The 25,251-nt window shown below is 41.7% G+C and overlaps 1 protein-coding gene across 2 annotated transcripts in view; it reads right to left on the bottom strand.

Annotated features, from left to right (window-relative positions):
* The window catches only part of LOC127355325 (ras and Rab interactor 2), a 36,263-nt gene that overhangs the window by 4,312 nt on the left and 6,700 nt on the right, over positions 1-25,251 (bottom strand). For both annotated transcript variants that reach the window (XM_051386102.1, XM_051386101.1), the window contains exons 2-11: positions 24,079-24,232; positions 15,991-16,085; positions 15,508-15,706; positions 15,286-15,400; positions 12,031-12,103; positions 11,158-11,249; positions 4,955-6,379; positions 1,429-1,511; positions 559-784; positions 234-365 (exon numbers count right to left, since the gene is read on the bottom strand). In XM_051386102.1, the coding sequence (XP_051242062.1) occupies positions 234-365; positions 559-784; positions 1,429-1,511; positions 4,955-6,379; positions 11,158-11,249; positions 12,031-12,103; positions 15,286-15,400; positions 15,508-15,706; positions 15,991-16,085; positions 24,079-24,147 (2,509 nt within the window). In that variant the 5' untranslated portion in view covers positions 24,148-24,232. The remainder of the gene's footprint in view (positions 1-233; positions 366-558; positions 785-1,428; positions 1,512-4,954; positions 6,380-11,157; positions 11,250-12,030; positions 12,104-15,285; positions 15,401-15,507; positions 15,707-15,990; positions 16,086-24,078; positions 24,233-25,251) is intronic.

Here is a 25,251-nt window from a genome sequence, read left to right as displayed (position 1 = left end):
TGATTTGATCTTATTTTTAACTTTATAAAGAGCCAGGCTAGCTGTTTCTCCTTCTTAAGCTTCTATGCTAAACTAAAGGCACTCAGCTCCATACTTAATGCACAAACAAGAGAGGGGTAAAGGCCAAATTTTGTGACGTTGTACTCGCTGTATATTGTGTGCTTTTTTTAACCATGTTATATAGAAAGAAAAAGTCATGGATCGCTGAAATAGAGTGAACTCAGAGGACCTACCCTCTCCTTGCAGCAGAGACGGGTCCAGAAGCTCCATCATGTACTGGATCTCTGTGTCCAGCTGCGGCATGTCACACTGAGCCACGACATAAGTCAGCATGGGCAGGAAGTCATCGGCCCCGTACATCCTCCCTGGAAGGAAGCAGTGAGACAGGTAGGTGTGGTGGTCAGAGACTGTAGAAGCTGTTTCACAAAAGCTTTTCTATTGGAAAAAGAAGACTAGACTTTGTGGAAAAGAAATCAAATCAAACTAAAGCTACCCTACTTAAGTTTTTATTTGCAGGCTTATACGCAAGGTAAACAACTTCCATCCAACACCCCATACCTGAGTTATCCTGCATGATGGTGTAGATGAGTTTACACACACGCAGCAGCAATGACACCTTTTTCTCAGGGGAGTACATCTTCTGCATGCTTAGGAACTTGTGGCAGATCTTCTCAATCGCCACGGGGTCAGGGGGCACAGCTCCATCCACCCCTAGCTCCTGGGGCTTCTTGGTCTTAGCCAGGGCCAGGTTCTCCCTCAGCCGCTGCCAAGCTCCGCTGCTCACCTGTAGAGATCAACAGAGCAAGTTAACAGTAAGGTTAATTTACCTTGTCAACCAGGTCAGATCATTAAGAGATCATTGATACTGTGTCTTTATTGTATTGTATCTAACCTCCTCTTTTAGGGATGGCATTTCTTTTTGGTTGATGCTATTAGCAACCCGGTGTCAATGAATATGGCCATTGCAGAGACAAACCATAAACTGTTTCTAATTGTACTAAGTAGTTTTGTTGCCCAATTCTAACCAAACTGCAACTTAAACCTAAAATTCGGAATGGTCAAAGTCCTGTGTTTGAACCATTCATGCACCATGACCACCTCCCTACATGGACTTTGTCTTTATAGCTTAGCTAAGGGACCGGCCACAAATAGTCGAATAGCTTCTGTGTGACTATTCTCACCCAGGTGCAAATAGACACTTTTTTAAAATTCAAATATTGTTGATAAGTAAGGATATATGTAATCTTTTTTTTTTTTTTAGATTAAATACATTTTCTTCCTTCCACAGTGCCTCTTATGTTTTGATTGAAATGATCCTTATCTAACTAAGACAATATCCTTTTCTCATGAACGTGTGAAATAATGAATTAATGATATTGTGAAAAAGAATAGTATAGACACAGTCTAATGTTGCAGGATATCTCTTACCTGGAAGTCATGTAAAGCCACCTCGATCACGCTCTTCAGAGGCTTTAGGACGCACTTGTGCATGGCCTTCTCTAGCACCTGGTCTGTAGAAGATGACAGTAACACACACACAAACACACACACACACACACGTACACACACAGACACACAGGCCACAGAGAAATGAGAAACAGACATTGTTAAAGAACGACGATAGATGAAGAAATCATTCATTCGTCAGGCAAACAAATGAGTCACATTTTACAGCCAAATGCATCCTTGCATGTTGCGTAAGTCACATGACAGGACCACAGAAACTGCCAGATACTATGGCTGTTACAGGAAGAAACGATACAATTACTGTAAGAAAGGAGGTAAAACCATAAATTGAGATTAACCTCAGAGGACCTAAATCACAAAGGATACACACTATAGGATTTAGCTGGGGTCAAGATGTATTAGTTATCAAGTTAAGTTGTTGTTAGGGCAATAAATAATTCACACGTCCTTTATATTCCACTGTAAAGACAGTTGTAGATCATTGTTGTTCCGATACCAGTAAAGGAAATGCCTCCAATACTGCCTAAAATGCAAACAGGACCATGCTACTGCATCCCTGCAGTGTCCTACTTACCATTTCCCCCCCGAGGATGGCAAATTTTATTAAAAAGGCAGAGTAATTATTAAACAAATCTCTACAAACATGAGTAAACAATCCTGCATAAGATCAACAGCAGTAGCCACTGCGTGTATTTATTCTGCATCTGTTTCTTGAATGGCACAGTAAGAACCACGTTTGTACAGCACACCAAATTTATAACTCACTAATCTCAAAGTTTGATATTCCAAGAACGCAAAGCTGGGTTTTAATAGATAGATTACATATTTGGTATTCAGCTAAAGGACAATCTGAGTGTTGAGTGCATTCTCATTGAAAAGTTAAAGAGTGGCAGATTAGTTGGAGTCTCAGTTCGAGTCTGACCTTGGCAAATCCAACATGGAGCTCAACCCAATTAGTATACCATTCAGCTAACGTGCAGTAAAAAGTTCTCTACAATGGCTCCATCTGTACCTCACCTACATACATCGACCTCAAATAACTTCCTGCCCACATCAACTATGTACAGCATTGTCAAATTCACACAATTGTGTCTTTTTATTCACTAGCAGTACTGACATCTCCAGCCTCCAGGCACTGTTTATGCCATGCTTATGCAATGAGCTACACAGAACCAAATGCATGTTTTGCAACTTGCACAAACAAGCAAGCGTGCAGATACAAGAACCCAGTTCTCAGAAATTCGTGCCTTTATGGTGTGTCAGCGCGGGGTGAATGCGCTCCCCTTACACTACAACACAAGTCTCCACACTGTGTCTAAGAGCCAAGTGTTGTGGGTCGCTTGAGGTAAGGGTTTGGCAGTCCTCTGTTTCACAGTGCTAAGACAAATAAATCTGAAGTCATGAACAAGGGGAGGCCTGGGGTGTTTACAGACGCTGGATAAGTTCGTCAGATCCTCATGTGTACACAAGGAGGGGTACAAAAGCTATTAAGGACACGCAACTGGACACAATGTAGTATGTACATCAAGGCGCACACACACACACACACACACACACACACACACACACACACACACACACACACACACACACACACACACACACACACACACACACACACACACACACACACACACACACACACACACACACACACACATTTTCGGACTGTGAACTTCCTGATTCCCTCCAGAAAGGGTCATTTCCTTTGTATATTGAGCAATGTTTGTTTATTGGGCTTTATCTAGACTACAACCTGTTCAAAGGCGTCCCTCCACTGCAATAAACTATAGGAGAGTCTGTGATAAACAGTCCATACACACAACAACATACGCACCAGCAAGCACATAAACTAAAGATGTACTCAAAGTAATGTACATGAAAGCAAACTTTAAATTTGTGCAGTTTTGTAGTTGACAGCCTTTCCTTTCCATTCACATCCTCCCTCTGTTTGTTCCTATCCAGTTGTGGCCAATAAGTTAGGGTGTGTTGACAGTCATACCCCCGCCCTTTGCAAACATCCAATAGTTGCTCATTCTACCTCTTGACTTCTCAAGCAAAATTGGAAGTACTGTAGCCGCTACAAATACTCATAAAGTTTGGACGTCCAGCTCCCTTTTTACTACAAACACAAAAGGATTAAGAGTCAACATTTCTTTCCCAAGATGTCAGACGTTGAGACATAACGTAACCACACTCTTGTCAATCTTTCTATAAACACTGTGAATGTGAGGGCAGACATCAGCTGAACTCCACTTCTCCTTTCTTTCAAACACATTAAGTGGGATTGGAGCGTGATGTCAGCCACACTGCATGCTCCTGCTCGTAGTTGGAGCTTTGTTTTTCTTTTTCTGGGCAAAATGAATAGCTGTAATTCTGACACACCTTGCAACCATCTAAAAATCTACTTAACTATTTCATTATTGCACATGGCATATTTCTCTCATGACAGTGTCTCTAAAATATCTCTACTGTCAAATTATATTCCTGCTTACTGCCGAGGCCGCTGTATAGAAAACATGTCTTCACATTTCCCCTCTCCAAAGGGAACATTGTGAGCGCGAGACGCTTTATGTGCGTGTCTGTGGTCTGTTAGCACAACCAGAATGGATCACTTCTCTGTCTCTCAACAAGGCTTTGCTGTTGTTTGTTGTTTACAATGGACAAGGGATGTGAGATGAGTGCAAAGACTTAATTACATATTCATGCAAATACTCAAGTCCAGAAAAATGTGATTGGAATGAAACATCCCTTTCATAGGGCTGCTCGAGCCTGCAAGCTTTATTTTTACAATCATCATGACCTCTAAGAGTATGACCAAAATTAGCACCAATACCACAACAATACTTTTTTTTTTGATGCCATGTTTTTTCTTACGGAACTAAAGAAGCTTACGTTTTTTCTTTCTTTGTCTAAGCACAACTGTACAGGAATTTTGTCTCAATAAGAGAGAGTCTTCCTATCTGACAAGCGTCCGACAGCGTTCTGCACTTTTTCAACACTTAGTGCTACAGACACATTTCAGTTAGTAACATATTTCTGCCGTTCAAAATTACCCTCAACTGCACTGTGAGCACATACCGACCAACAGAAGCCAAGAATAACTCACTGGGACACAGGACACTGGCATTGCTGTAACTCAACACCAGTAATGAGACAGACTAATATGGAAAACCTCAACTAGTATGTCTGAATCCCAAGACAATGACAAGCCAGGCACTCGCTGAACATTGTGAACGGATGAAGTCATTTTGAAATCCTTTTCTGAAACAACCCAAAAGAGGCTTTACTTCTCAAATTAAAGAACTGGAAGGAAACACGTAGAGATGTGAATGCTGTCAGAGATGGGCTATAACTAAAACATCCCACACACGTGCCCACACACACACACAGATGTTTCACAAACTGAGGAAGCACAATACCACCACGCAACCAACAAATCCCAAAAATACCTTCAACTTTATGGGTTTAAAGATTTGTGACTTACCTATCTGGTCCTCAGGTATGAGTGACTCAATTGGGGGGTCCAGCTCAGAGCTCTGTCGCAGGTAAGCCTTCATCTGTGTCATAAACTGCCTGAGAGTCTGCAGAAAATCCATCCCTGATGTGTGACAGCCTCGGTTCTCCTGAACAAAGCTGATGTAATCCTGGACCAGGGAGCCAAAATATGAACTTTTGTCCCTGGACAGCTCAGCGATCCTTTTCACTGCCCGTCTCTCCGGGGTCATGAAGGAGCTGAGCATGCCGCTCACCTTGCGGAAGCGTCCCTTCAGGGCCCTGGGGAGGATAAAGGAGCCGCCGCCAAGGCTCACACCGACCCTCTGCCGCCGCCGCCGCACTTTGAACGACGGGCGGAGGCGCATTTCCAGGTCTGTCTCTAGGCCAACCCCATAGTCTTCCTCCTCGTCCTCTTCCCCATCGTCATCGTCTTCACTGCTGTCCTCCACTGGGTCTTGATGATTAAGGTGTAGGGACGGACTGGGGGCCAGGCCCAGGGAGAATCCAGGGGACTGTGAATAATCCAGTGAGTCAGAAGAAGAAGTAGACATGCTCATGTCACTGAGTCGCTGGCGTCCCCTCTCATTAGGAATGGACAGATTCCCAGCGTTATTCTCCAGTAGTGCATCAGCAGGGACAGCAGGTGGAGGCTGGCAGGGTGGAAGCTTGGCACGGGACAGAGCCTTAGCGATGGTCTCATCATCCAGGGCAATGTGGCAACGGTGAGCTTCCAGATCAGGCTTCTTAGGCCTTGGGGGCGGTGGGTTTGAAGGCACAGGGATTGGTGAGCTGGCAGTCTTGGACGGGCTGCTGTGCTTGGCACCCATCGGTGGTCGAGCGGGTGCTGGGCGCCTGCAAGAGGGCTGTTGTTGCTTTGTAGACACAGCAACGGCCTCTGGCATGCTCTTGGGTCTGGTGGTAGCTGCTGTAGGGCCAGGTGGAGGTGGGGCAGGGCGCCGGCGTGGCATCGAGCGTGGAGGAGGTGGGCGAGGTGGAGGGGGATGTGATTTGCCGTTGAGTTTGATCTTGTCCACGTGCTGCTCGCTACCTTGGCTGCTGCTTGATGGCTTCACGGACGCATTCCCCGCATTCTCTAGGTTGTTATCAGACTTGATGTCGGCACGTGAAGGCGGATCGTCCTCACAGCGGTGGTGGTGATGAGTCTGGAGAAACAGGGGGTTGACGAAGCACAGAGGACCGCTGGAGTGCCTCCTCTCCAGATGAAAGGAAGGTGGAGGAGCGTGGGGCCGTAGAGTCGGGGGTGCACTGTCGCAGTGAGCCCCGGCAAGTCTCTGCTGTGACCCTTCGACCTCCCTGTTCCTGTTAGTTCGCTGGGGGCTGAGGGTACGGCTCAGAGGGCGACGGGGACAGGGAGAGGTGCGACGCTGACTACACAGGGCAGAGTCCCAGAATCCTGTAAAACACAGACACAGAAACCCTCAGAATCAAACATTAACTAAGCTTAAGCCAAACACACACTTCCCAGCAACGGAATATCCTCAAACACCAACTGGGATCAAGAACCTTCAAATTAAAAGATCAGTTAAAGAAATGATGTAAAAGACAGCATTCTCAACTATTTCTCACCAACAGCTCAGATGTCTCTTTGCATGTCTTTCTGCTTGGTTGTGTCTTTTTGTCTTGCTGGCAGCAGAAGTGTAGTGAGCTCTGCCCTGTGTGTCTTTACTCTGAGTCACTGGGTGCCGACACACAACCAGAGACACAAAGAGGGAGTCGCCCATGCTAATCACAGAGTGGGAGGGCACTCAACACACCACACGGCACACAGTTCCAGTTCCTCCACTCCTTCTTCCTGCTCCGTTTCCCTCTGCTTCTACATAGTTGTACAACGTGCAGTATTTCCCTGCAGCTCCCCTAACTGAGTAGATTTAGGACTGTTTGCAGTGAAATGAATGTATTGCTGTCTCTAAACCTTATTTATATGATTTTCATATTGACAGTGCAAGTGTCCCATAACAGTGGAGAGCATGTGCTCCCATTTTGGTCTTCTTGTGCGCTTTCCTGCTGAATCATTCCATTGTTTTCAGCTATTTGGCAAGACAGTTCTCATGCTAATACACTCTTTAAGCTTTAATGAAAATAAAGATTCTACTGTATCCAAACATACATAAAACAAATTGAAAACTTCAGCTTTAAAATGTCTATGCAGTGACTGCAGCATGAGCCAAGTGACGACTGTTCCTGCAGGCTATAAATGGAAACGTTAACTCTTGCATTCATGGGGCAATAAAGAAGCAGGGTCCAGCTGATAGAGCAGTTTCACACGTCCTATAATACCTCAGTGTCTGGAGACTGAAATCTGCCTGTGGTATTCTCACTGGTCCATGTGAGCAATGACCACCTGACACTGTGGAACCAGGCAGCCCACTCCAAATAGCACATTTAATACTGACTGACCTCACTCTGATGCGACGTTTGATTTATTTTCATATTAATCTGTAATATTTCATTGAAGAACATACAGTACATTCTCAGATAAAAGCCAGCATCTCAAAAGATGATGAACAAATAAGCCATTATTTGTTGTTACACGGTCATGTGTAAGCCAGGTAAAAACAAAATCTGCATAATGTACATTTCCACAGCACTAATACCATCTGCAACACATCATACTCGTACTGCTGATCTAACACAAATACTGTTTTGGTTTTCATGTGCTAATTAATTCCAATCACTTTGTTTTTGTTGGTTTTTTCAAGCAAGGTTAAGATGGTTTTATTGAAACGTCCCACTTCCTTCTGATTTTTCAAACCAAAACCCTACCAGGAACAGGAATTGTTCACTGTGAGATTCTGAAATGTGAAACATTTGTGCAGGAAATCTTGAGTTTCATTGACCATAGCTTAACAGTGATTAAAACAACAACAACAACAACAACAACAGCAACAACAACAAGAAAATGGAAGCAACTGTAAATAAAAAAACAGTAACTCTGTTAGAGAAGAAAAGTTCAGAGCAAGTATCACATGACTGTGTTGTATTAATGGCAATTAAAATAAGAGATCAGAAAACACAGGTTCCTTCCATAAACACAGTAAGGCATATATAAAACAGGTGAAATTAGAAATAAAGGCATGTCTATATAAGCCTTTTTTCAAATAAAGACCTGGTATTGAGGTTACTCATGATTTCAGTGAATAACAAGACTTCCCAGCCACGCTAGCAGCTCTGTGACGCTGTACTCTGAGCTAAATGCAAACATTAGAATTAGAACAAGCAGGCATAATATTAACTATGTTCACCATCTTAGATTAGCATGTAAGCATGCTAACAATCACTATTAAACAGAATAAAGCTGTCAAATGTTGACCTGATGGCGCTAGAGAAGTAACAAAGACTGCAGTTCCCCAAACGGCCACATGAGGCTGGCTACAGCGGTGAGGCAATCTCCATTAGGCCCCGTATTAAAATGCCCAACTTTATAGCAAAAATATATAATGTCTGCAGTCTGGTACAATACACAGTTTGGTCTCTATAACTAATTTCCCTATTCATGACATCTGTACGGGGGGTGAATTTTAATATAACTCACCTGTTTAAATTATATTATGGCTTAAAGTTATGCACAATTATGGATATGGCCGCTTTACAACGCAGGGTTGTACAATGAAATTGAGGTTGTAGTTAAAAAAAAAAAATACATCAAAAAATTATAAACAGTAAAATTGATTAATAAATCAAAAAGAAAAATGTAAGTCCCAAGTCCTTCATTTTTGGTTTTAAGTCCTAAACAAGTCATAATGCACTCTTCACCAAATGTAATGCCATTTTTACAAGGAGGCCATATTATGCTCTTCTTTAGGTTCATACTTCAATATATAGCTTCAGGTTCATACTTTAATACAGTGGCTACTATAATACATTTACATTATTTAATGTTCAAATGTTTTTTATTTTATTTCTCCTTGGTATCATTTTTTCCAACTGACGCACACTAACGTCACATTAGTTCTTCATTGATTCTGTCCCATTGGTTCAAACAAAGCGGATCTGGGGAATTAAGTGTCGACCTGCTGGTACTGAATAGTGCTACAGTTAGGTAATTCCAGACGAGCTCATAAAAACGCTTAAAAGGTGTCTTTCTAATGTAACAACACCCTCCATTCCCTCTTGGAAGGCAAATCAGTTGCAAAGTCACTGCAATATTGAAATGTCTCTGAAGCTATTTGTAACATGTGTTAGTGTTTCACATGTGCGTGCCCAGATTCCACAACATAGGATATGGCCATCTACTTTTGGTCTTTAAATAGAAGCTTTCCAGTGCAGATGGGGAGTTTCCCATAATGTACTCATTAGCTAAGAAAAGACCAAGCTGACTCACACTTAAAGTATTTTTCAAACTCTACCTGTCTTCACATCAGATGGAAGAACAGCAATGCATTACAGTGCAGGCTTACATCCTCTTCCATTCACAAGTGCCTATGACAAAGTTTACCCCAACATGTGTTATAACAGCACTCATCCTTGCAAACCTTGTGTGTTTTCATACATAGTGTGATGGTATGTGTGTGTTTGGACAGCGCACAGCCTACTGTAGCTTTCCACTCGCCACTCCCTTCTCCCCCCACACTGAGCACTGAGCTATGTGGTAGGCTTCCACTGTAGGAAGCTGACTCATTGCAGTTTCCCAGCAGCTGAGCCTAGATGAACTTGACAGACATGAAGTGTAAATCTGCTGTGAAACCAGACCTGAGATGGCAGCTTGATTTGACCACGTAAAATAAATAAAACCTGTGCAGACAAATACTGACTCACTGTTGACATGTTAGCAGGTGCAGCATTCACAGGCACCACTGGGGTTGGAGAGATTGTGGTATTTTAAAGTACCATACTGGTGTTTTAACTTTTAAAATCTTGTATACTTCAGCCATATTACTTGTAACCTTTTTACAATTTGTTTCAGTGCATTTGGTCTGCTTTGTCATATCATTTTTGTGTCATAGTTCTGTCTCAGTTGTGTAATAACCTCATTATAAACAGTCTAACGTAATTCATTTGTGAGCAGAGATGGTTTTCCCTTGGTGGTCGGCTGAAGGTCACTCTGACATTTGCAACTGACAGAAACATCACATTCTGGAGCTACAGATGTTGTTGGGAAATAAACAAACATGGATCTCATGACAATGATTTCTTCCTAAAGAAAATCTACCCCAATCTACCCAAGATACCTTTCTCTAATGGACCACAGTTTCCAAAACAGTCCCTGTTCATTTAGTGGGAATTGGTCATGCATGAAGTTAGCTTATTCACTTTCTTTCTGAGAGTAACACCCTCATTTAACATTCCTGCTACAAAGCTGGGGAATGTTTCACAAAAGCAGAATTTAAAAATCCAGGATAACTGAAAAAGTGAGGCTTGACCTAACCTAGTCAGAGCATCGTGGCTTAATAGGTTTCACGAAGGCTAAGCCAGACTGAGGAGGTGCAGCTAGGGGACATCTGTAATGAAGTAATTAAGATAAATCTTTCCTTAGCAGACCATGAGTTTGATCACAGATTTACTGATGCAGACCATACAAGTAAATCAGAGGTTTACTGATCTTGAAATGAGACGTGAGAAGACGTATTAAACATACTCTACATAAGAGAAGCTTATTTAAAGCATTATCTAAAAAAGGAAACACAGTCGCTGCAATAACACAGAGAGAAAAAGCGTGGCAGAAACTGTGGACTGACTGAATGCGTAAGTAGCCTAAAAATAAAGATCAAGGCTACTAACCACTGCTCTCAAGGAGTTACTTGCCCTTTGCACGAATGAACAGTTGTACATTTGCCTCGAAAGGGAACAGTGGAGGTTAATATGTTACTCAGGAAAAGTTGCGTTGCTTTATGAACCACCAATTGTAATTCTTTATTTTTGTGTATTAACTAACTAAAGGAAATACAACATGCTTTAGAGGTGTTGGTAGGAGCAGTTTTAAACACTGGAGAGAGCTAACTGTTTCCCCCTGATCCAGTCTTTATGCTAAGCAAGGTTGATTGCCAGCTCTGTACTTAAGGCCCAGTCATAAGCAGCATCAGGCTTCTCATCTACAATCCAAAAAGAAACTGAACAAGAAGTTTGATAAAAGAAAGCACAGACAACATTTTAGATTACCTTTCTCAAACAAAAGTTGTTTGAACTGTGCGTTAATACAGCCTTTCAAACCAATAGAGACATAAATGAGGCTACCTGCTCCAAGCTGAGCCACCTCCTCCAGTTCTTTCTGAGTCTTAGCAGATGCAATGGCCTCTGGGAGTTTGAGTGTGAACGGCAGGAGATCCCTAAGTGAAAGATGAACAGGTGACAAATGTGACAGAAAATAAATAGAATATAAGAAAAGATTAAAACATGAAACAAGGAAGGAGCTGCAGCAATCACATTAAAGTTCTTGTGAGTTGAGTTACAAAACTTAACATGCTGATTCATCCATATACCTTAAATTCACTAACAATAGTGTTTAATGTTCAGTGCTTTATGGTCAGGGTTTTAATGCACATTGTCCCCATTTGACATCCCATAACAAAAGTGATGATGCCATACGTTTGGTTGGCAAAACAAAGCCCGGACCCTGGCATACAGAGAAGTGAAAATACTCACAATCATCATTAATATAAACATGCTGACACACCCTGTGTTTCCATTACAATGTCACACACATATGAACTTAGAGATATACAATCCTACACAATGTTAGGACTGAGAATGTAAGTTAACATTCAGCTCAAAAAACATAATCTGCATTTGTAAACTGCAGGAGGCCTGTCTGATGAGCAGCCAGCTCTCTAGTTGAATCCATTGTTGTACTGCCTGCAGCACTATTTATTTCCTTTATTTCCTGTGTCTGTTGTTTTAACTCCTGTGTCTGTCTGTGTTTCCCGGGCTGGCACATGCTAAAACAAGAAGTGAGAGCCTTGGGCACTGAGAGGGGACTGCTTACTCAACAAACATTATTTTCATCCATGGAGTTTCCATCCTCGACTCTCCCTCTCATCATCACAGAGCAAAACACGGAGAAGCCGGGAATGTCAAAGATGGATAGAAAAACAAATGTTGGTTGTTTACCTGCTGATACAGTAGAAAGCCACCAGGCGAAACAGATCTGCAAAGCTGATTCCAGATCCGTCAAGAGAAAAGGCTGCAAACAAATGAAACATGCAAAGATTGAATTAAGTTACTTTTCGTCATGATACCAGGGAACCTCTATGAATTGTAATGTTGAGTCAGTTCAATTAAATCACAGTGAAAGTGTCACATTTGTATTGTTATATACACATACATTGCAAGTTGATCACAAAATAACTCACTGATCAGTAACTTTCTACTCATTCAAACAATAGGCTGATATTACAGCACCAGTGAGGTGGGGTCTGTCATTCTGGGGAAAGGTAGTTGATATTTGAATCTCATTCCCCGGTGGTCAAATACTGATCCTTTGGCGATCCAAAGCCTCAGCCCTAGGAATTAGCCATGAAGCTGTGACACGGCCAAAGTGTGATGACATACCAGCTGTGGATTTTCCCTGCTGAAATGACAGCACACATGGGAAGGATGAGAGTGCCTTTGGCCTGGTTTGGCCTTTTAGATGTGGGTCAGCTGCTCTCCAGTTGGCCTCTCATACCGCACAGACTGCTGTGTTAACCTACCCTTGGGCATGAACAGTTCGAACTTAACTTTTAAACAATAGTTTTGTTTAAAAAAAAAAAAATCATTCATCATTTTTAAGTCACATTGCTCATTAGCATGCACATTCTTTCTTGAAACTAGGCCTACATATTACATTTGGAAGGGTAAATGGTGAATGTGTCTGTATGTAGATGCTGAAAGCTGAGAGACAGTGTTGCAACTGCATATCAGAGAGCCGTTAGGGGTCGCCAAACCTTCACAGGGGGTCGCAAGGTCTTCTTGATTGTAAGGTGTGTATGAAAACTTAAAAAATACACACATTAGGCTTATAGCTCAGCATTTAGTTGACTTCTGTGAAAAAAGTAAGTGTAGTATATAAATATTGTCTAATAGAACAATGGCCAAGCATCAGGGACAATAAAATACTGAATCTGTCAAAAAAGAAGCCTATTAAATCCGTATGATGTCTGTGTGTTGGCAGAAGAGGGGCACTAAATTTCATGGTAATCCAATAGCATAATTCTCATTTGTTAGGAGGATACATCATCTTAGAACCATGAATATCTGTACGAAATATTGTGCCAATCTATGTAGATGTTCAGATACAAATTTGTAGGATAATTAAAGACTTTGACCTGCTGATGGCGCTAGATAAAAACCAAAGGATCACCAAAGTCATCAGAATTTATCCTCTAGGAAGTTTGAATACTGTACCAGATTTCATTGTAATCCCTTCAATATTAGTGCAGACATTTCACAAATGTCAACCTGCTGGTGCGCTAAAAGAAGTCATTTGGATTTATCCTCTGAGGACCATGAACGTCTGTGTAACATTTGCTGCAATCTATCTAGTATTTGAGATGATTTGAGTCTTGACTAGAGTGATGGACCAACCCACACTGCCAACCCTAGAGCTACTCTGCTAACATGGCTTAAAATCAAAGCCCCTCCTTCTCATTTCATATTATAAAAACTATATAAAACTTGGTTTGTGCAGGAAGTCAGTTCAGTGATAGACCTTCATTCAACCACATGATGCAGTGCAGCCAACCACACCATTAGCAGTCTTGCTCTCAGTGGTGGTCAACCCAGCTGTGAACCGCTAAACCATCCCCAGTCCCAGCCCTTCCTCAGTGTAATATGACTAACCTCTAGTGGTGGCAACCTATTACACTTACATACCCCCAGTAGCTGTCCCCACTACGCTCCTGCAATAATGAACTAAAGAGAATGAGAAGTATATATTGTGAATAAATAAATACCAATGCAGGACAAATTCTTGTAAGATTATAAGAGTTACACATTAAACAGCAATCTTTGTTTTAATGAAATAACATCACATTACCTTTTTAAAATAAAGTCACTCATACAGAGCTAACTACAGTATGTTCCCTGTTCAATGTCACTTTGGAGGCAGTGCAAACAAACATGTGACTAAAAGCTGTGCGAGGCACGGTTGGCTGTAGACGTTTACTGAAGACAGAGCCATTATCAGCAAACCTTTCCAAGAGTGGGGAGTGTGTTACTGTAGTCACATCAAGTGCAGATCAACAGTTTGTACCGACAGTTGCATTAACCTTTTTCACAGCAGCCATTTTGACATGAAAAAGTAGGGTAAACACAGGTTTTACTGATGACACTAATTGAGCCAACATGCGCAAAAGCAGCACCCTGAATGTGTTCATGGAATGGAACCTTAATTAGTATCATTGCTAACACTTGTCTTTACCCTACTATTACACATCAAAATGGCTGCTGTGAATAGGAACAGAGAATAGAAAATAGGAATTAGGGCTGCACAATTAATATCTGTACTATTGAAATCACAATATGACCAAGTACAGTATCCAAATTGCAGAAACTGCAATTAACTGATAAAGGTCAAATATGCGACATAACAACATTATAACAATGTAGTGTGATGCTGCAGAGATACCGTGGCCAACAAATCGTGTTCTTCAGATTTAAGAAAACATGTTTTTTGGTACAGAACTCAACAAATGTCACATCATCATGATTTTAATCGTTTTTTTGAGTAAAAATAAATTTGTGACGCAAATTATGAATCATATGTGTCAAAATAATGGCAATATGATGTTTCTACCATATTGTGCAGCCCTAGAAGAAAAATAAATCTTTAAATTCAACGTGCTTTTGAGCCCCACAGTGGCAAGCTTACACACACGATTGGGTCACACACTCTCATTTCTCGTTTGTATATTGGTTTATCTTTGCACACAGTATGCGGAGGCGGACAGGAAATGACATTTTTAATTCTCTGACTAGTGTACAGTGTGACTGCTGTGGCTCATCAAGACATAATCAGACCGCTGTGACTGAAAGACCACAATTTGAACTATTCTTTTTGAGAGAGAGAGCTACCTAAAGGGAGAACATGATCAGGAGGGCTACTCTGTATACTTGAAGAGCATTCATGATAAATTGATGCTTTAAATAAAATTAAATAGAAGTGTGTATTTTCACCTTTCGTCATTGGAGACCCCTGGTTTAGGCTGTTACTACTAAACCGTAGCATATGGTAACATATCTTGGACAGTGCCAGATTGTGTAGCAAATTCCAAAATTGACTAAATGTTTGTTAAGCGTAATCTGGCAATATTTAAATTATTATATCTTGATGTGGCTCCAGCACTCCGGATACAGTCAGTTAAAAAAAACATTACAGTTACTCACTGTACTGGCTCTCTCTGACAGGGAAGTGGCTGATGGGAGTTCCTGACTGATCCTCCTTGAGACGCACGGACAGAACCTTTCTCTGCAGAGCGGCTGACTTCCTGACCAGGAAAACCTACACCATGCAATCAGAGGTCAAGAAGTATAATACAATCTCAGACAATATTCAGATATTCAGAGGAGACACGCTAACATTTGAATCCCAGGATGGTAACCCCTCACCCCCGGTGGCTGCTTGAGCAGTATGTGACTGGCCTCCTCTTCGCTGACTGCCAGCAGCAGCCACACCGGGTGGGTTTGAGTCAGCCTGTCCAACACGCTCATCCTCCTCCGCAAGGAGTCATACCCAGAATCCCTCTCAACCCCCACCCCGCCACAGTGGGGGGACTGCAGGTAAACACCACTCACTTCACTCTCTAGCCTGGCAGAGACACAGAGGGTGAAAAACATTTGCCCTCTGCTGGTGACAATGAGTATATAGCAGCATTCACAAATACCACTGAAGGAATTCAGATTTTAATGGAATACAAAACAATGCAGAGCAATACACGACCTGCCTCATCAACATAACATTTTAGGTATTATGAGGGATAAAAACTAGGCCAGGCAGGTTGATGAAAGTTTCAACAGAGAGTGTAAGAAGATGGCAGAAAAGCAAAAAAGCAAAAAAAAAAAGTAAAGAAAAAAGGTGGGAAACCATCTTACCCTTGTAAGTCCATGGGCTCCTTGTCAGCTGTTGGAGAGGTCTGGACCATCTCTTTCTTCAGCTCCCCAATCTCCAACGCAAATGTGTCAATCAGCTGAAAGACGACAGAATGAGAGATTTTGACTGATGAGGGAATATTAGGAGAAGAGGAGGGGGAACAGCAGTAAATGAAACTGACAGCATTGCTCAAACGTAAATCAGAAGGAAGAAACTGCGACTGGAGGACGGAGGGACAGTATCGGTCATGTCTAGAACAAAAGGCAGGGAAACGGTTAGTCACCTTTCCTGTGTGTGGACCTCATTTCCGATAGGCAGGAAACATGCAGACAAAGCACTGTCAAAAAGTGACCCACATCAACATCCACAGTGCGCAAAAAAAAAATTCCAAAGTCGCAGTGCAGACGCACACGTTAACTCTTCTCCCGATGTGTCCCAACTGAAAGTGCAATCTCTGCAATAAACTACACAGCTCCTTGTAAACCTCTGGATGAATCTCCCATGTCATGATGGGGTATTTTCAGGCTGACAGGGATAAGGGTCGTCGCACTGTCTTCATTTAAATCTATCTTAAGCACTAATTAGTCAACAGAGTGAGTGGTCTAATAACGACAGTGTGGGATTGTGTCTTTGTGCTCTATTTAGTTTCATCCCACAACTATTTGGGGATTCATATTGTGATGAAACAGACATGGAATGTGTTTTGCAATCCCTGATACCAACCTCACAGCATACAGAGAAGCTTTTGTAGCTGGCTGCCCCAGAGAATTTATTTATTCTTTTATTTTAGAATAAAATGACTGACTCTAAAAATGCATTGCGTGTGTTAAGATCTTTGACTGTATATAGATGAACGACAAGATAGCTCTCCAATAGTAAAGGAAAAAAAATCTTGATCGCCCCCTGGTGGCTGGCAGCAGTAGAGGTCTTAAATGATAGCAGATGGGAAAAATAACCCCATAAGTCAAATAAAGGTAGCTAACAGGTAGTTATTATCACACTGATGTATGTTCATCTTTCTGATAAGTTTGATGGAATAGAAGGGAGTGTGACATCGTGACTGACAGCTGAGACCTGCTCATGATCGAGCCAGCAGGGTGTATGGGCAGGACCTCTGTACCGGGGGCTTCAACCCCGATCACTACCGCGCAGACTCTGGCTCCAAATGACATCACCATTATTGTACAGTGGGAGGAAGTGGAGACACGTCGTCCATCAGATTTGACCAAATTGTGAGAAAAGACGTGTGCAATGTTTTGACACAAACTGTAGCAGTCTGGGTGAGAACCATAATTGCCTCTGTGAGCTGCGTGTCACAGCCTCTGCTGCTGCTGGAACTGATAAGCAGTCAAAACTATAACTAACTCATTGTTTGTAGAACACCAGCATGCGCCTGTCCCTTTCACCTCAAGCAGCATCTTCGCCGCATGTCTCTCCCTCCCCTCTTCAACTCTTCCTTCCACCTCGCTCACAGTTTGAAAACCTCTGATCAAGTAATGAAAGACACACCAGCAGATTGCATGCAATTCCCCTGCAAAAGGAGTCTGTAAAAATAGTCAAAAAATTACTTGGTTACATAAAGACGGCAACTAATTGCTTTCATGTTGTTTTGGGTTTTTTCACTCTTTTCCACATTCCCTCATTCCAGATTTTAGAGCTCTCACAGGGATTCAGAGCCTCCTCAAACATATCTGAGCAGATGTTGGAATTTGGATGCTTTACACTGATGATGTGGGTCAATCAGTGCAAGAAGATGGCTTCCCAAGGCCTATTCACGCATTATATTGTTGCATCTGGCCACAGAGCACAATATAACGAAGACCAGGAATCTGAGGCAATCAGGAAAAGTATGTCAGTATAAACTATACATGGAAAATCTGTCATATTACCATTACTCTTTTGATGTGGTGAACTCCGCCCATTTAGTACTAACACAAAGAATTATACACAAATACTGCTTTTAATGAAGAGTTTCTGCTTCCATTACACATTTCAACCAGTAGGAGGCATCCTTTTCCAAACCTTCCTCCACCAGCTGGGCTCCAGGCCAGACCACAGTCACCACAGGCCCCTCTAATTCCCCCCTCGCAGGACTAAGTGGAGCCAGCTCTGTTAAAGCCACAGACTCCCCCAGCTTTGTGTCAGGTCAAAACTCTATTATACAACATGAGTTGATAAGTTAGCTCTAGTGTTAGCAGAGCACCGTGAACTGTTCAGTTCAGACACAGACTGGGGATGCTCAACTTGAACCCTAGTGGAGACAGGGTTGGCTATTAGAGTCTCGACAGCTGACCATCAGCGGAGGAAGAGCCAGCACTCTCACGCAGCAGAGTGTCATGTTTCCTGTCAAAAGTAGTGAGAACCCTAAAACCAGACTCTAAAAACAGCCTGTGTCAGTTTAAACTCCTGAAGTAGACTGTGGTTGCAACCCAAAGAGGGAAACATTTGGAAAATTCTTTCCTTTCAGCCCTTTAAAGTAACAAAAATGAATCCTACAAGCTGTTGACAGGGATTAGTTCTGGCTTATAAAGTTCTCATTTGTTGCATTTTGAACACAATTTATGTGCATTCCTGTGTATGTACATTGAGAGAAATAAAATAACTGAGTCAAATTCCTTGTAGGTGTACACGTACTTGGCCAATAAAGCAGATTCTGACCTGATTGAAACAGAGCACAAAGTCAACAAAGGCAAAGCACGATGACCAACCAGGCAAAACTGTCAACATGTTTGCAATAATTTGATTTATTGAACATTTGTCTGAGAATATGCGCTACTAAAGCAGAGTAACAACTGACAAGAAAAGGCCCAAAGGTGGGTCCTGCTTTATTACCTTATTTATTAGCTATCTTTAGGCCCTGTATCCTTGTGTCAAAATCTAATTTGTGAGTGCAAACGTACTGCATACTTCTAAATAAACTTTTGTGTTGTGTTGAATCAGATTACTGTGCAGCAGTTCTTTGACAAACAGCATTTGGTGCTTGAAGACTGTGTAGCACAGAAAGTCAGGGAACATACTGTAGGCTACTCATGAACTTAAACTATGGTTTTTATCAAGTATTTTACAAGTATTCTGCATACCAAAGCAGATCAATTCTAGTATGGCAGCCTTATTTCAATCATCTTGGACCTGATTTTTCTTCCATTATTTTACAAGGAGCCTACTGAACCTGAACTCTTGTAATCTGTGATTTACCTGCAACATAGAGTATATCCTGTAACCCATTTTTTAATGTAACTGTTGCTTATGTTTGTTATTTTAGTGGAAAAGTATAAAAATCAATATAACATATTGTTTTAAAGTTTTTGTTATCTTGTTACTTTGTTAAGAAGTTATTACAATAACTTTACTGAATAAACTGGTATGAACCAAACAGAATCAGTTATTTCACACATCAGTCCTTATTCAAGAGTGATCATACTGAACAGCCATGTTATGTTCATGAAGACTGCAGTAGGTTGTGGTATTTAGTTTCATTAGCTAACTATAAAACAGACAGAAACGAGAGATGGACCCATTAGTAGCTGCTTGTTACATTCATGATTACGGACTGTAAAGGGGATTATTCACCAGGTCGCTAGATTCTGATGTTGATGACGTTGAGCTGATGGTCCAGGTTGATACATGCTACTATTATTACACCTGAGCAGAGACAGTGCATATATACAGTCACATATATGTACTGCCCTTGTTTTTCCATTGTGTCTCTCTAGCTCTTTAAAAAGGTCCAGTGTGTAACATTTAGGAGGATCTACTGGCAGAAATTGAATATAATATTTAAAGGTATGTTTACATTAGTGTGTAATCACCTGAATATAGGAATCTTTATGTTTTTGTTACCTTAGAATGAGACATTTTTATCTCCAGAGGGAGTGGGTTCTCTTCTAGTCCACCACGTTTCTACAGTAGCCCAGAACGGACAAACCAAATGTTGGCTCTATATAGGGCTTTCGTGTTTTCACAAGTTTCTCCTAAACGCTTGGAATGGGAGGGTGAGGTGAGGCCGTTGTAATCTCAAACTTCATCACTAGACGCAATACAGACTGGTCCTTTGAATAAGTTGGTCAAAGGATGGAAAGTGGCTCCATCCAATAACGATGATTCATGAAAAAACAATGAATTGTTGTTTAAGGACCCATAATTCAACCTTGTATATGTTACAGGTAGATGGCGACATTGTTGCAGGAGACCTCATTTCCTAATTTTTGCCCCATGGGCTCCATAAAGGGCTTTTAATCCAGCCATGGAAAGAAGCAGAAAGATATTTATTACCTTCTGTTAAGAAACAGGCATTGAATTATGAATGAAAATTAGGGCCAGAGGAGACATGGGAAATTCCTGAGCTATGAAATGAAGGTCAGTGAACACAAGAGTTGTTGAGTGAAGTCTGGCTCTGGGCACAGTGCCTCTCAGGGCCCTAATGGTGGCGCCCGTGCAGGCCTTATTTCACACTGATGACTTTCAGAGGAAAATGACTGATGTTTCGGGAAAGCACTCAACAACAAAAGTCTGTGTTTCACTTTTATCAACCTCCTGACTTCATTCATCTGGTTTGTTTCCATTCTTGATCATTGATTTCATTCCCTCTGCACAACACATGGGTGCAGAGTTAGACCGAAGCAGAGAGGCCGATCTCACGCACACATAAGAGGGTAATTTATTCAGCTCCTCTAAGATTGCGAATGTGTGTGAGTGTGTGTGTGTGTGTGTGTGTGTGTGTGTGTGTGTGTGTGTGTGTGTGTATAGAGGTAAGTGATTCTCTGCATGGACGCCTGTTAAAGCCATGGATGGAGTCAACGGGAAACTATGTGTTTGGTTTTGACACACAGACGCATGCAGAGAGCGCTTTCACAGAGTTAGTGAGGATGGAAAAAACTGCAAAGGAAATTAAAAGTGAGACAAGGTTCAGTGTTTGTTTCATTGTTGGTCTAAATGGGTCTTTTTACAGCTTAAAAAGTGGGTTTAATTTATTCATTTGTAAGACGCCGAGTGAACTTAGAAGTTGCAGCCAGGTGAGAGCTATAAACTTCTACTGAGACACAGCGGGCATCAACAGGATTTGGCCGCTTGCTTGCCAAAATGTTGCAGAAGAGCAAGAGTTTTACACTTAAGGAGTTCCTGTCCATTGCTGGTGCTTACAATGAACAGGGCTGTAGCTGAACTACTGTAATTTATATGTGCCACAGTATATCATTCACTTCTTTGTAACTATGTAATCCAGGTCAGTCATGAGGGAGAGACTGACAGAAGACAGACGAAGATTAGGCTGCTTATTTAAGTACATGTATTGTGCAAAAATAGGAGCTAGTAATAGGAACTCTGGCTCTTTTTGGCGAGCCAGATCATCGGCAACCGACTCTCTCAGCTCCCAACCACGTATGATTGGTATGTGTGCACATATATCACTTGAATTATTCAATGTAGCCTAAATGCTAAACTTTATAATTTCCAGAATACCATAATAATAATAAAACCTTAAATAACATAAAAACCGCTATTACACATCTAATACATTTATTTGTATTAGAATGTGTTTTGTAGGTAGGTTCTTTGTAAGTCTCACCATGCATCGATGTTAATATTGTTACTGAAGTGATTATACTTAGCAAATACATAATACGATTATCATATTATTATTATTATTATACACTATTATTACACTGCTCGCCTCTCCCCAGGCACTGATTGTGTTTAGACCTTTCATAAACACATTGGCAATAATGAAATAACATGATGTCATACCAGTATAATCCTCAAAGTAAGATGTTGTGGTGTTGTAACTGAAGCCTTGCAGGAGCTGGGATGCTTTCTGTTTATCTGCTGGAGCCTCTAAATGGCACAAATGAAAGCAAGAAGCTCTGATGAAAGAGTCCAAGGTCAGAGTCAATCCAACATGCAGAAATTCAGGATACGTCTGCAGGGTGGACGCTTACCATCATGGAGGGCAGAAACTGCTCTCTCCAGGTGCAGAACAGTCTACATTACTGTATTATCACTAAGCCGCCCCGCAGGGCAATAGTGACCAGGGCTTACACACTGTACAGTACATATATACAGTCTGGTGTGTATGCATTTTTTGACTGGCAGGACATGAATGATAATGAAACAGCAGCAGCAGCAGCAGCAGCAGCAGAGAGGAAACAGATTTAGCTCATTATTTCCCCAGAAATAGAGCGTTTTGCAGAAATAAAAACACTGAGACTGTGTGAAAAAGTGCTGTGGTTTGTGTTATTTTAGTGTGAGAGCGAGCGATTGATGTTGAGCAACGGGGATGACAATGTGTGTGTGTATGTGCTTTATGAGTGATAGTGAAAGAGAAAGAAAAGAGACCAGAGATGAAAGAGAGTTTGGGGGGGGATACTGGGACAGACAGAAAGAGAGAGAGAGAGAGAGAGAGAGAGAGAGAGAGAGAGAGAGAGAGAGAGAGAGAGAGAGAGAGAGTTTTATTACTGTGAGTGTGTTTGTCAGGCTGCCAATAAGTGCAGCTGCCATTCTTCACTTCCAGCACTCCTTCGATATATGGCAGAAAGAAAAGGAAAACTGTTGAAAGACAGCTTCACTTTTATGTTTCATCAATCAATACTCTATTACATTTCCTGACAATATAAAGAAAAGTGCTCAGTCAGAATTAATAATGTGGGAATTCGAAGGAAAGATAAAAACTTGAAGGATAAAATAGTCCCAGAGTGCATCAACCCATAAATTCTCTTATGAATGCATAAAGAAAAAGTTCCTGAGAGACACAGAGCTCAGAGATCATTGTTGTATTTGAAAGTTACTTTACAGTATAACCACAAAAGTTTTTATATTAATGTTTGTTTAACTAAACAACCGCTGATAAAGACTTTACTACTGGAGTTGTGGCTGAGATTAACTACTGAAACATTGAGGAAAATGATGGTGTCTGTCTATCATTTATTAAAGGTCCAGTGTGTAACATTCAGGAATGGAATATAGCATTCATAGGTATGTTTTCATTAATGTATAATCACCAAATATAGGAATAGCTGTGTTTTTGTTACCTTAGAATGAGACGATTTTATCTACTGAGGGAGCGGGTCCTCTTCTACGAAGGCCGCCATGTTGAACCACCTTGTTTCTACAGAAGCCCAGAACGGACAAACTAAACACTGGCTCTAGATAGGACTGTTCATCTTCATGACGGGCACTGTAGTTTCTCCTTCCCGACGTAGGGTGAAGCGACGCAGTTGCAATCTGCTACTACATTGCTAGATGCCACTAAATCCTGCACACCTGTATATAAGTCAATTTAGTGTCGACAGTGCTGCACAATTAATCGCAATATCATCAAAATCGCAATATGGCCGAGTGCAAAATTCAAATCATGTGAAGCTGCAGTTTTCTGATAAAGTTAAAATGTGACAAACAGCATTATAATTCCATACTGTAGTGCTGCAGAGGTGCCCTGGCCCACAAATCTTGTTCAAAATATGCTTCTTTAATTATAATTGTAGTTCATTTTATTTGTATATGAAGGGGAAGTTTAAATGTATATGAATAATATATAATAATATAAACAATCTTGTGGGCCGGATTATATTATATTTTTGACATCTTGTTGCGGGCCGGAGGAAGGGGGATGGATCACAGAAGTTATCTCAGAACACTTTTCAAATAGAACAGGTCTAGACCGTACTCCTTATAAAATGATTTACTACAGTTCCCACCATAAGCAAGCACTTGGCACTTCCTTTAGAGAGAAAAATATATTATTTTGGCTTAACTTCAGGAAACAGCTAGGGCGGAAGTAAGTAAATTTAACTTTAGCCAAAGCTAGATGTGGTCTAGCTTAGTTTTTTATGTTAAAATATGTCAGAAAGTCAGATTCTGGTCTTAGCAAAATTTCAACCAGGTTTTGGTTTTGTGGGGCAGTGTAATGCGTGATTCATCCCGCTGTTTCTCCCGTTCTAAACACGTGTTGAGTCAGCCTTTTACAAGAAAAAAAACATTTGGTACACAGGAAGTGATGTGTTTTACATCTGAGTTTTCCTTGGAAAGTCAGCCAAGTCATCCATCCATCCATCCATCCATCCATCCATCCATCCATCCATCCATCCCTCAGGCCTTACCTTAAAGAAGCTACCGCTCCTGTCCGTGAGGCCGCTGGGCAGATTTCCAGACGGTGTGCTGGAGGCCATGTTGTGTTCCTGTCCACAGGACTGGGTAACTCTCACGTCAGGGTGTGTGTTTACGTCTGGGGCAGCGTCTGCAGGGGCCGGAGCTCTGTGGGTTGAACAACACACTTCAGCTGTGGTGCAACCAGAGGAAATTCCTGCTTTGGCCACAGCCGGTCTTACAGAGGTGCTGCTCTGCTGGAATGCTTTCATCGGGACTCTCTGTCTGCCTTTCTCCTCTCTTCTTGCTTTCTGCGCACTCTCCTTTCACTTTCCTGCCTCCTCACTTTTCGTACCCCCTTTCCCCCTCGCCCCTTCATCTCAGATAATTGCCTCCATCCTTTTTTATCTAATACTAATAATTTTGGACTGAACCGCTGTCCTCTCATTACCTGTCTCTGCTGTTTCCTCCCTCTCTCTATATTTTCACTCTGTTTTTTTCCTATATTTTGTTCCCATGTCCTCATACATACATAATTCATTTTCCATCTTGGAGAGCCTCAGAGCCAGCACAGCTGCCCTTCGTTCCCACCCATTGTAACACAAAGTTTTCGGGCTTTGGTGCTTTGGTAAGACTCTGCGCGAAGTAAAAGTCTGGTGTGTGGTGGAGTCCACAGCTGTATTGTAGTCTTTGCCTTCTCTTTCTTTGTTTCTCTCTCTCCTGACTCTTTTTCTTTATCTATGGATGATTTGTCTTTGTCCCTCCCCCTCCTCCTTTCTGTAAAAAACTAAAACTATTAGGCCAGCCCTTCCCCTCCTGGCAGAGGTTCACAGCTGTTGCAAACCAGGGAGATGCTCCGTTCGTCCATCAGCCCAAACATGCACTTTTATCTCACACAGGAAGGAAGCAATCACCCCCACCGTCGCAGGCTGAGGGGGAGGAAAGAAATGACAAGAAAGCTGACAAATACGGCAGAGAGTCGGGAGCTAGGATAGCGCACTGAAAGACAACTGAAAGTAAAACTTTTTATCTCTACACAAAACCTTTAGTGGAGACCTCAGTAAAACTGCCAATTGGATCATGTTTGCTACATCTGTAATAGTGTCACTGTCATTGCATAAACTTCAGCTATAAATCCTAACACACTGACTACCATTTTTGTTTCCCAAAATAACAGACAAGACAGG

This window comes from Dicentrarchus labrax, unplaced genomic scaffold, assembly GCF_905237075.1.
Source record: "Dicentrarchus labrax unplaced genomic scaffold, dlabrax2021, whole genome shotgun sequence".
Taxonomy (NCBI): Eukaryota; Metazoa; Chordata; class Actinopteri; family Moronidae; genus Dicentrarchus; species Dicentrarchus labrax.
Note: the sequence above shows the minus strand (reverse complement) of the source record. Positions and strands in the feature narration are given on the sequence as shown.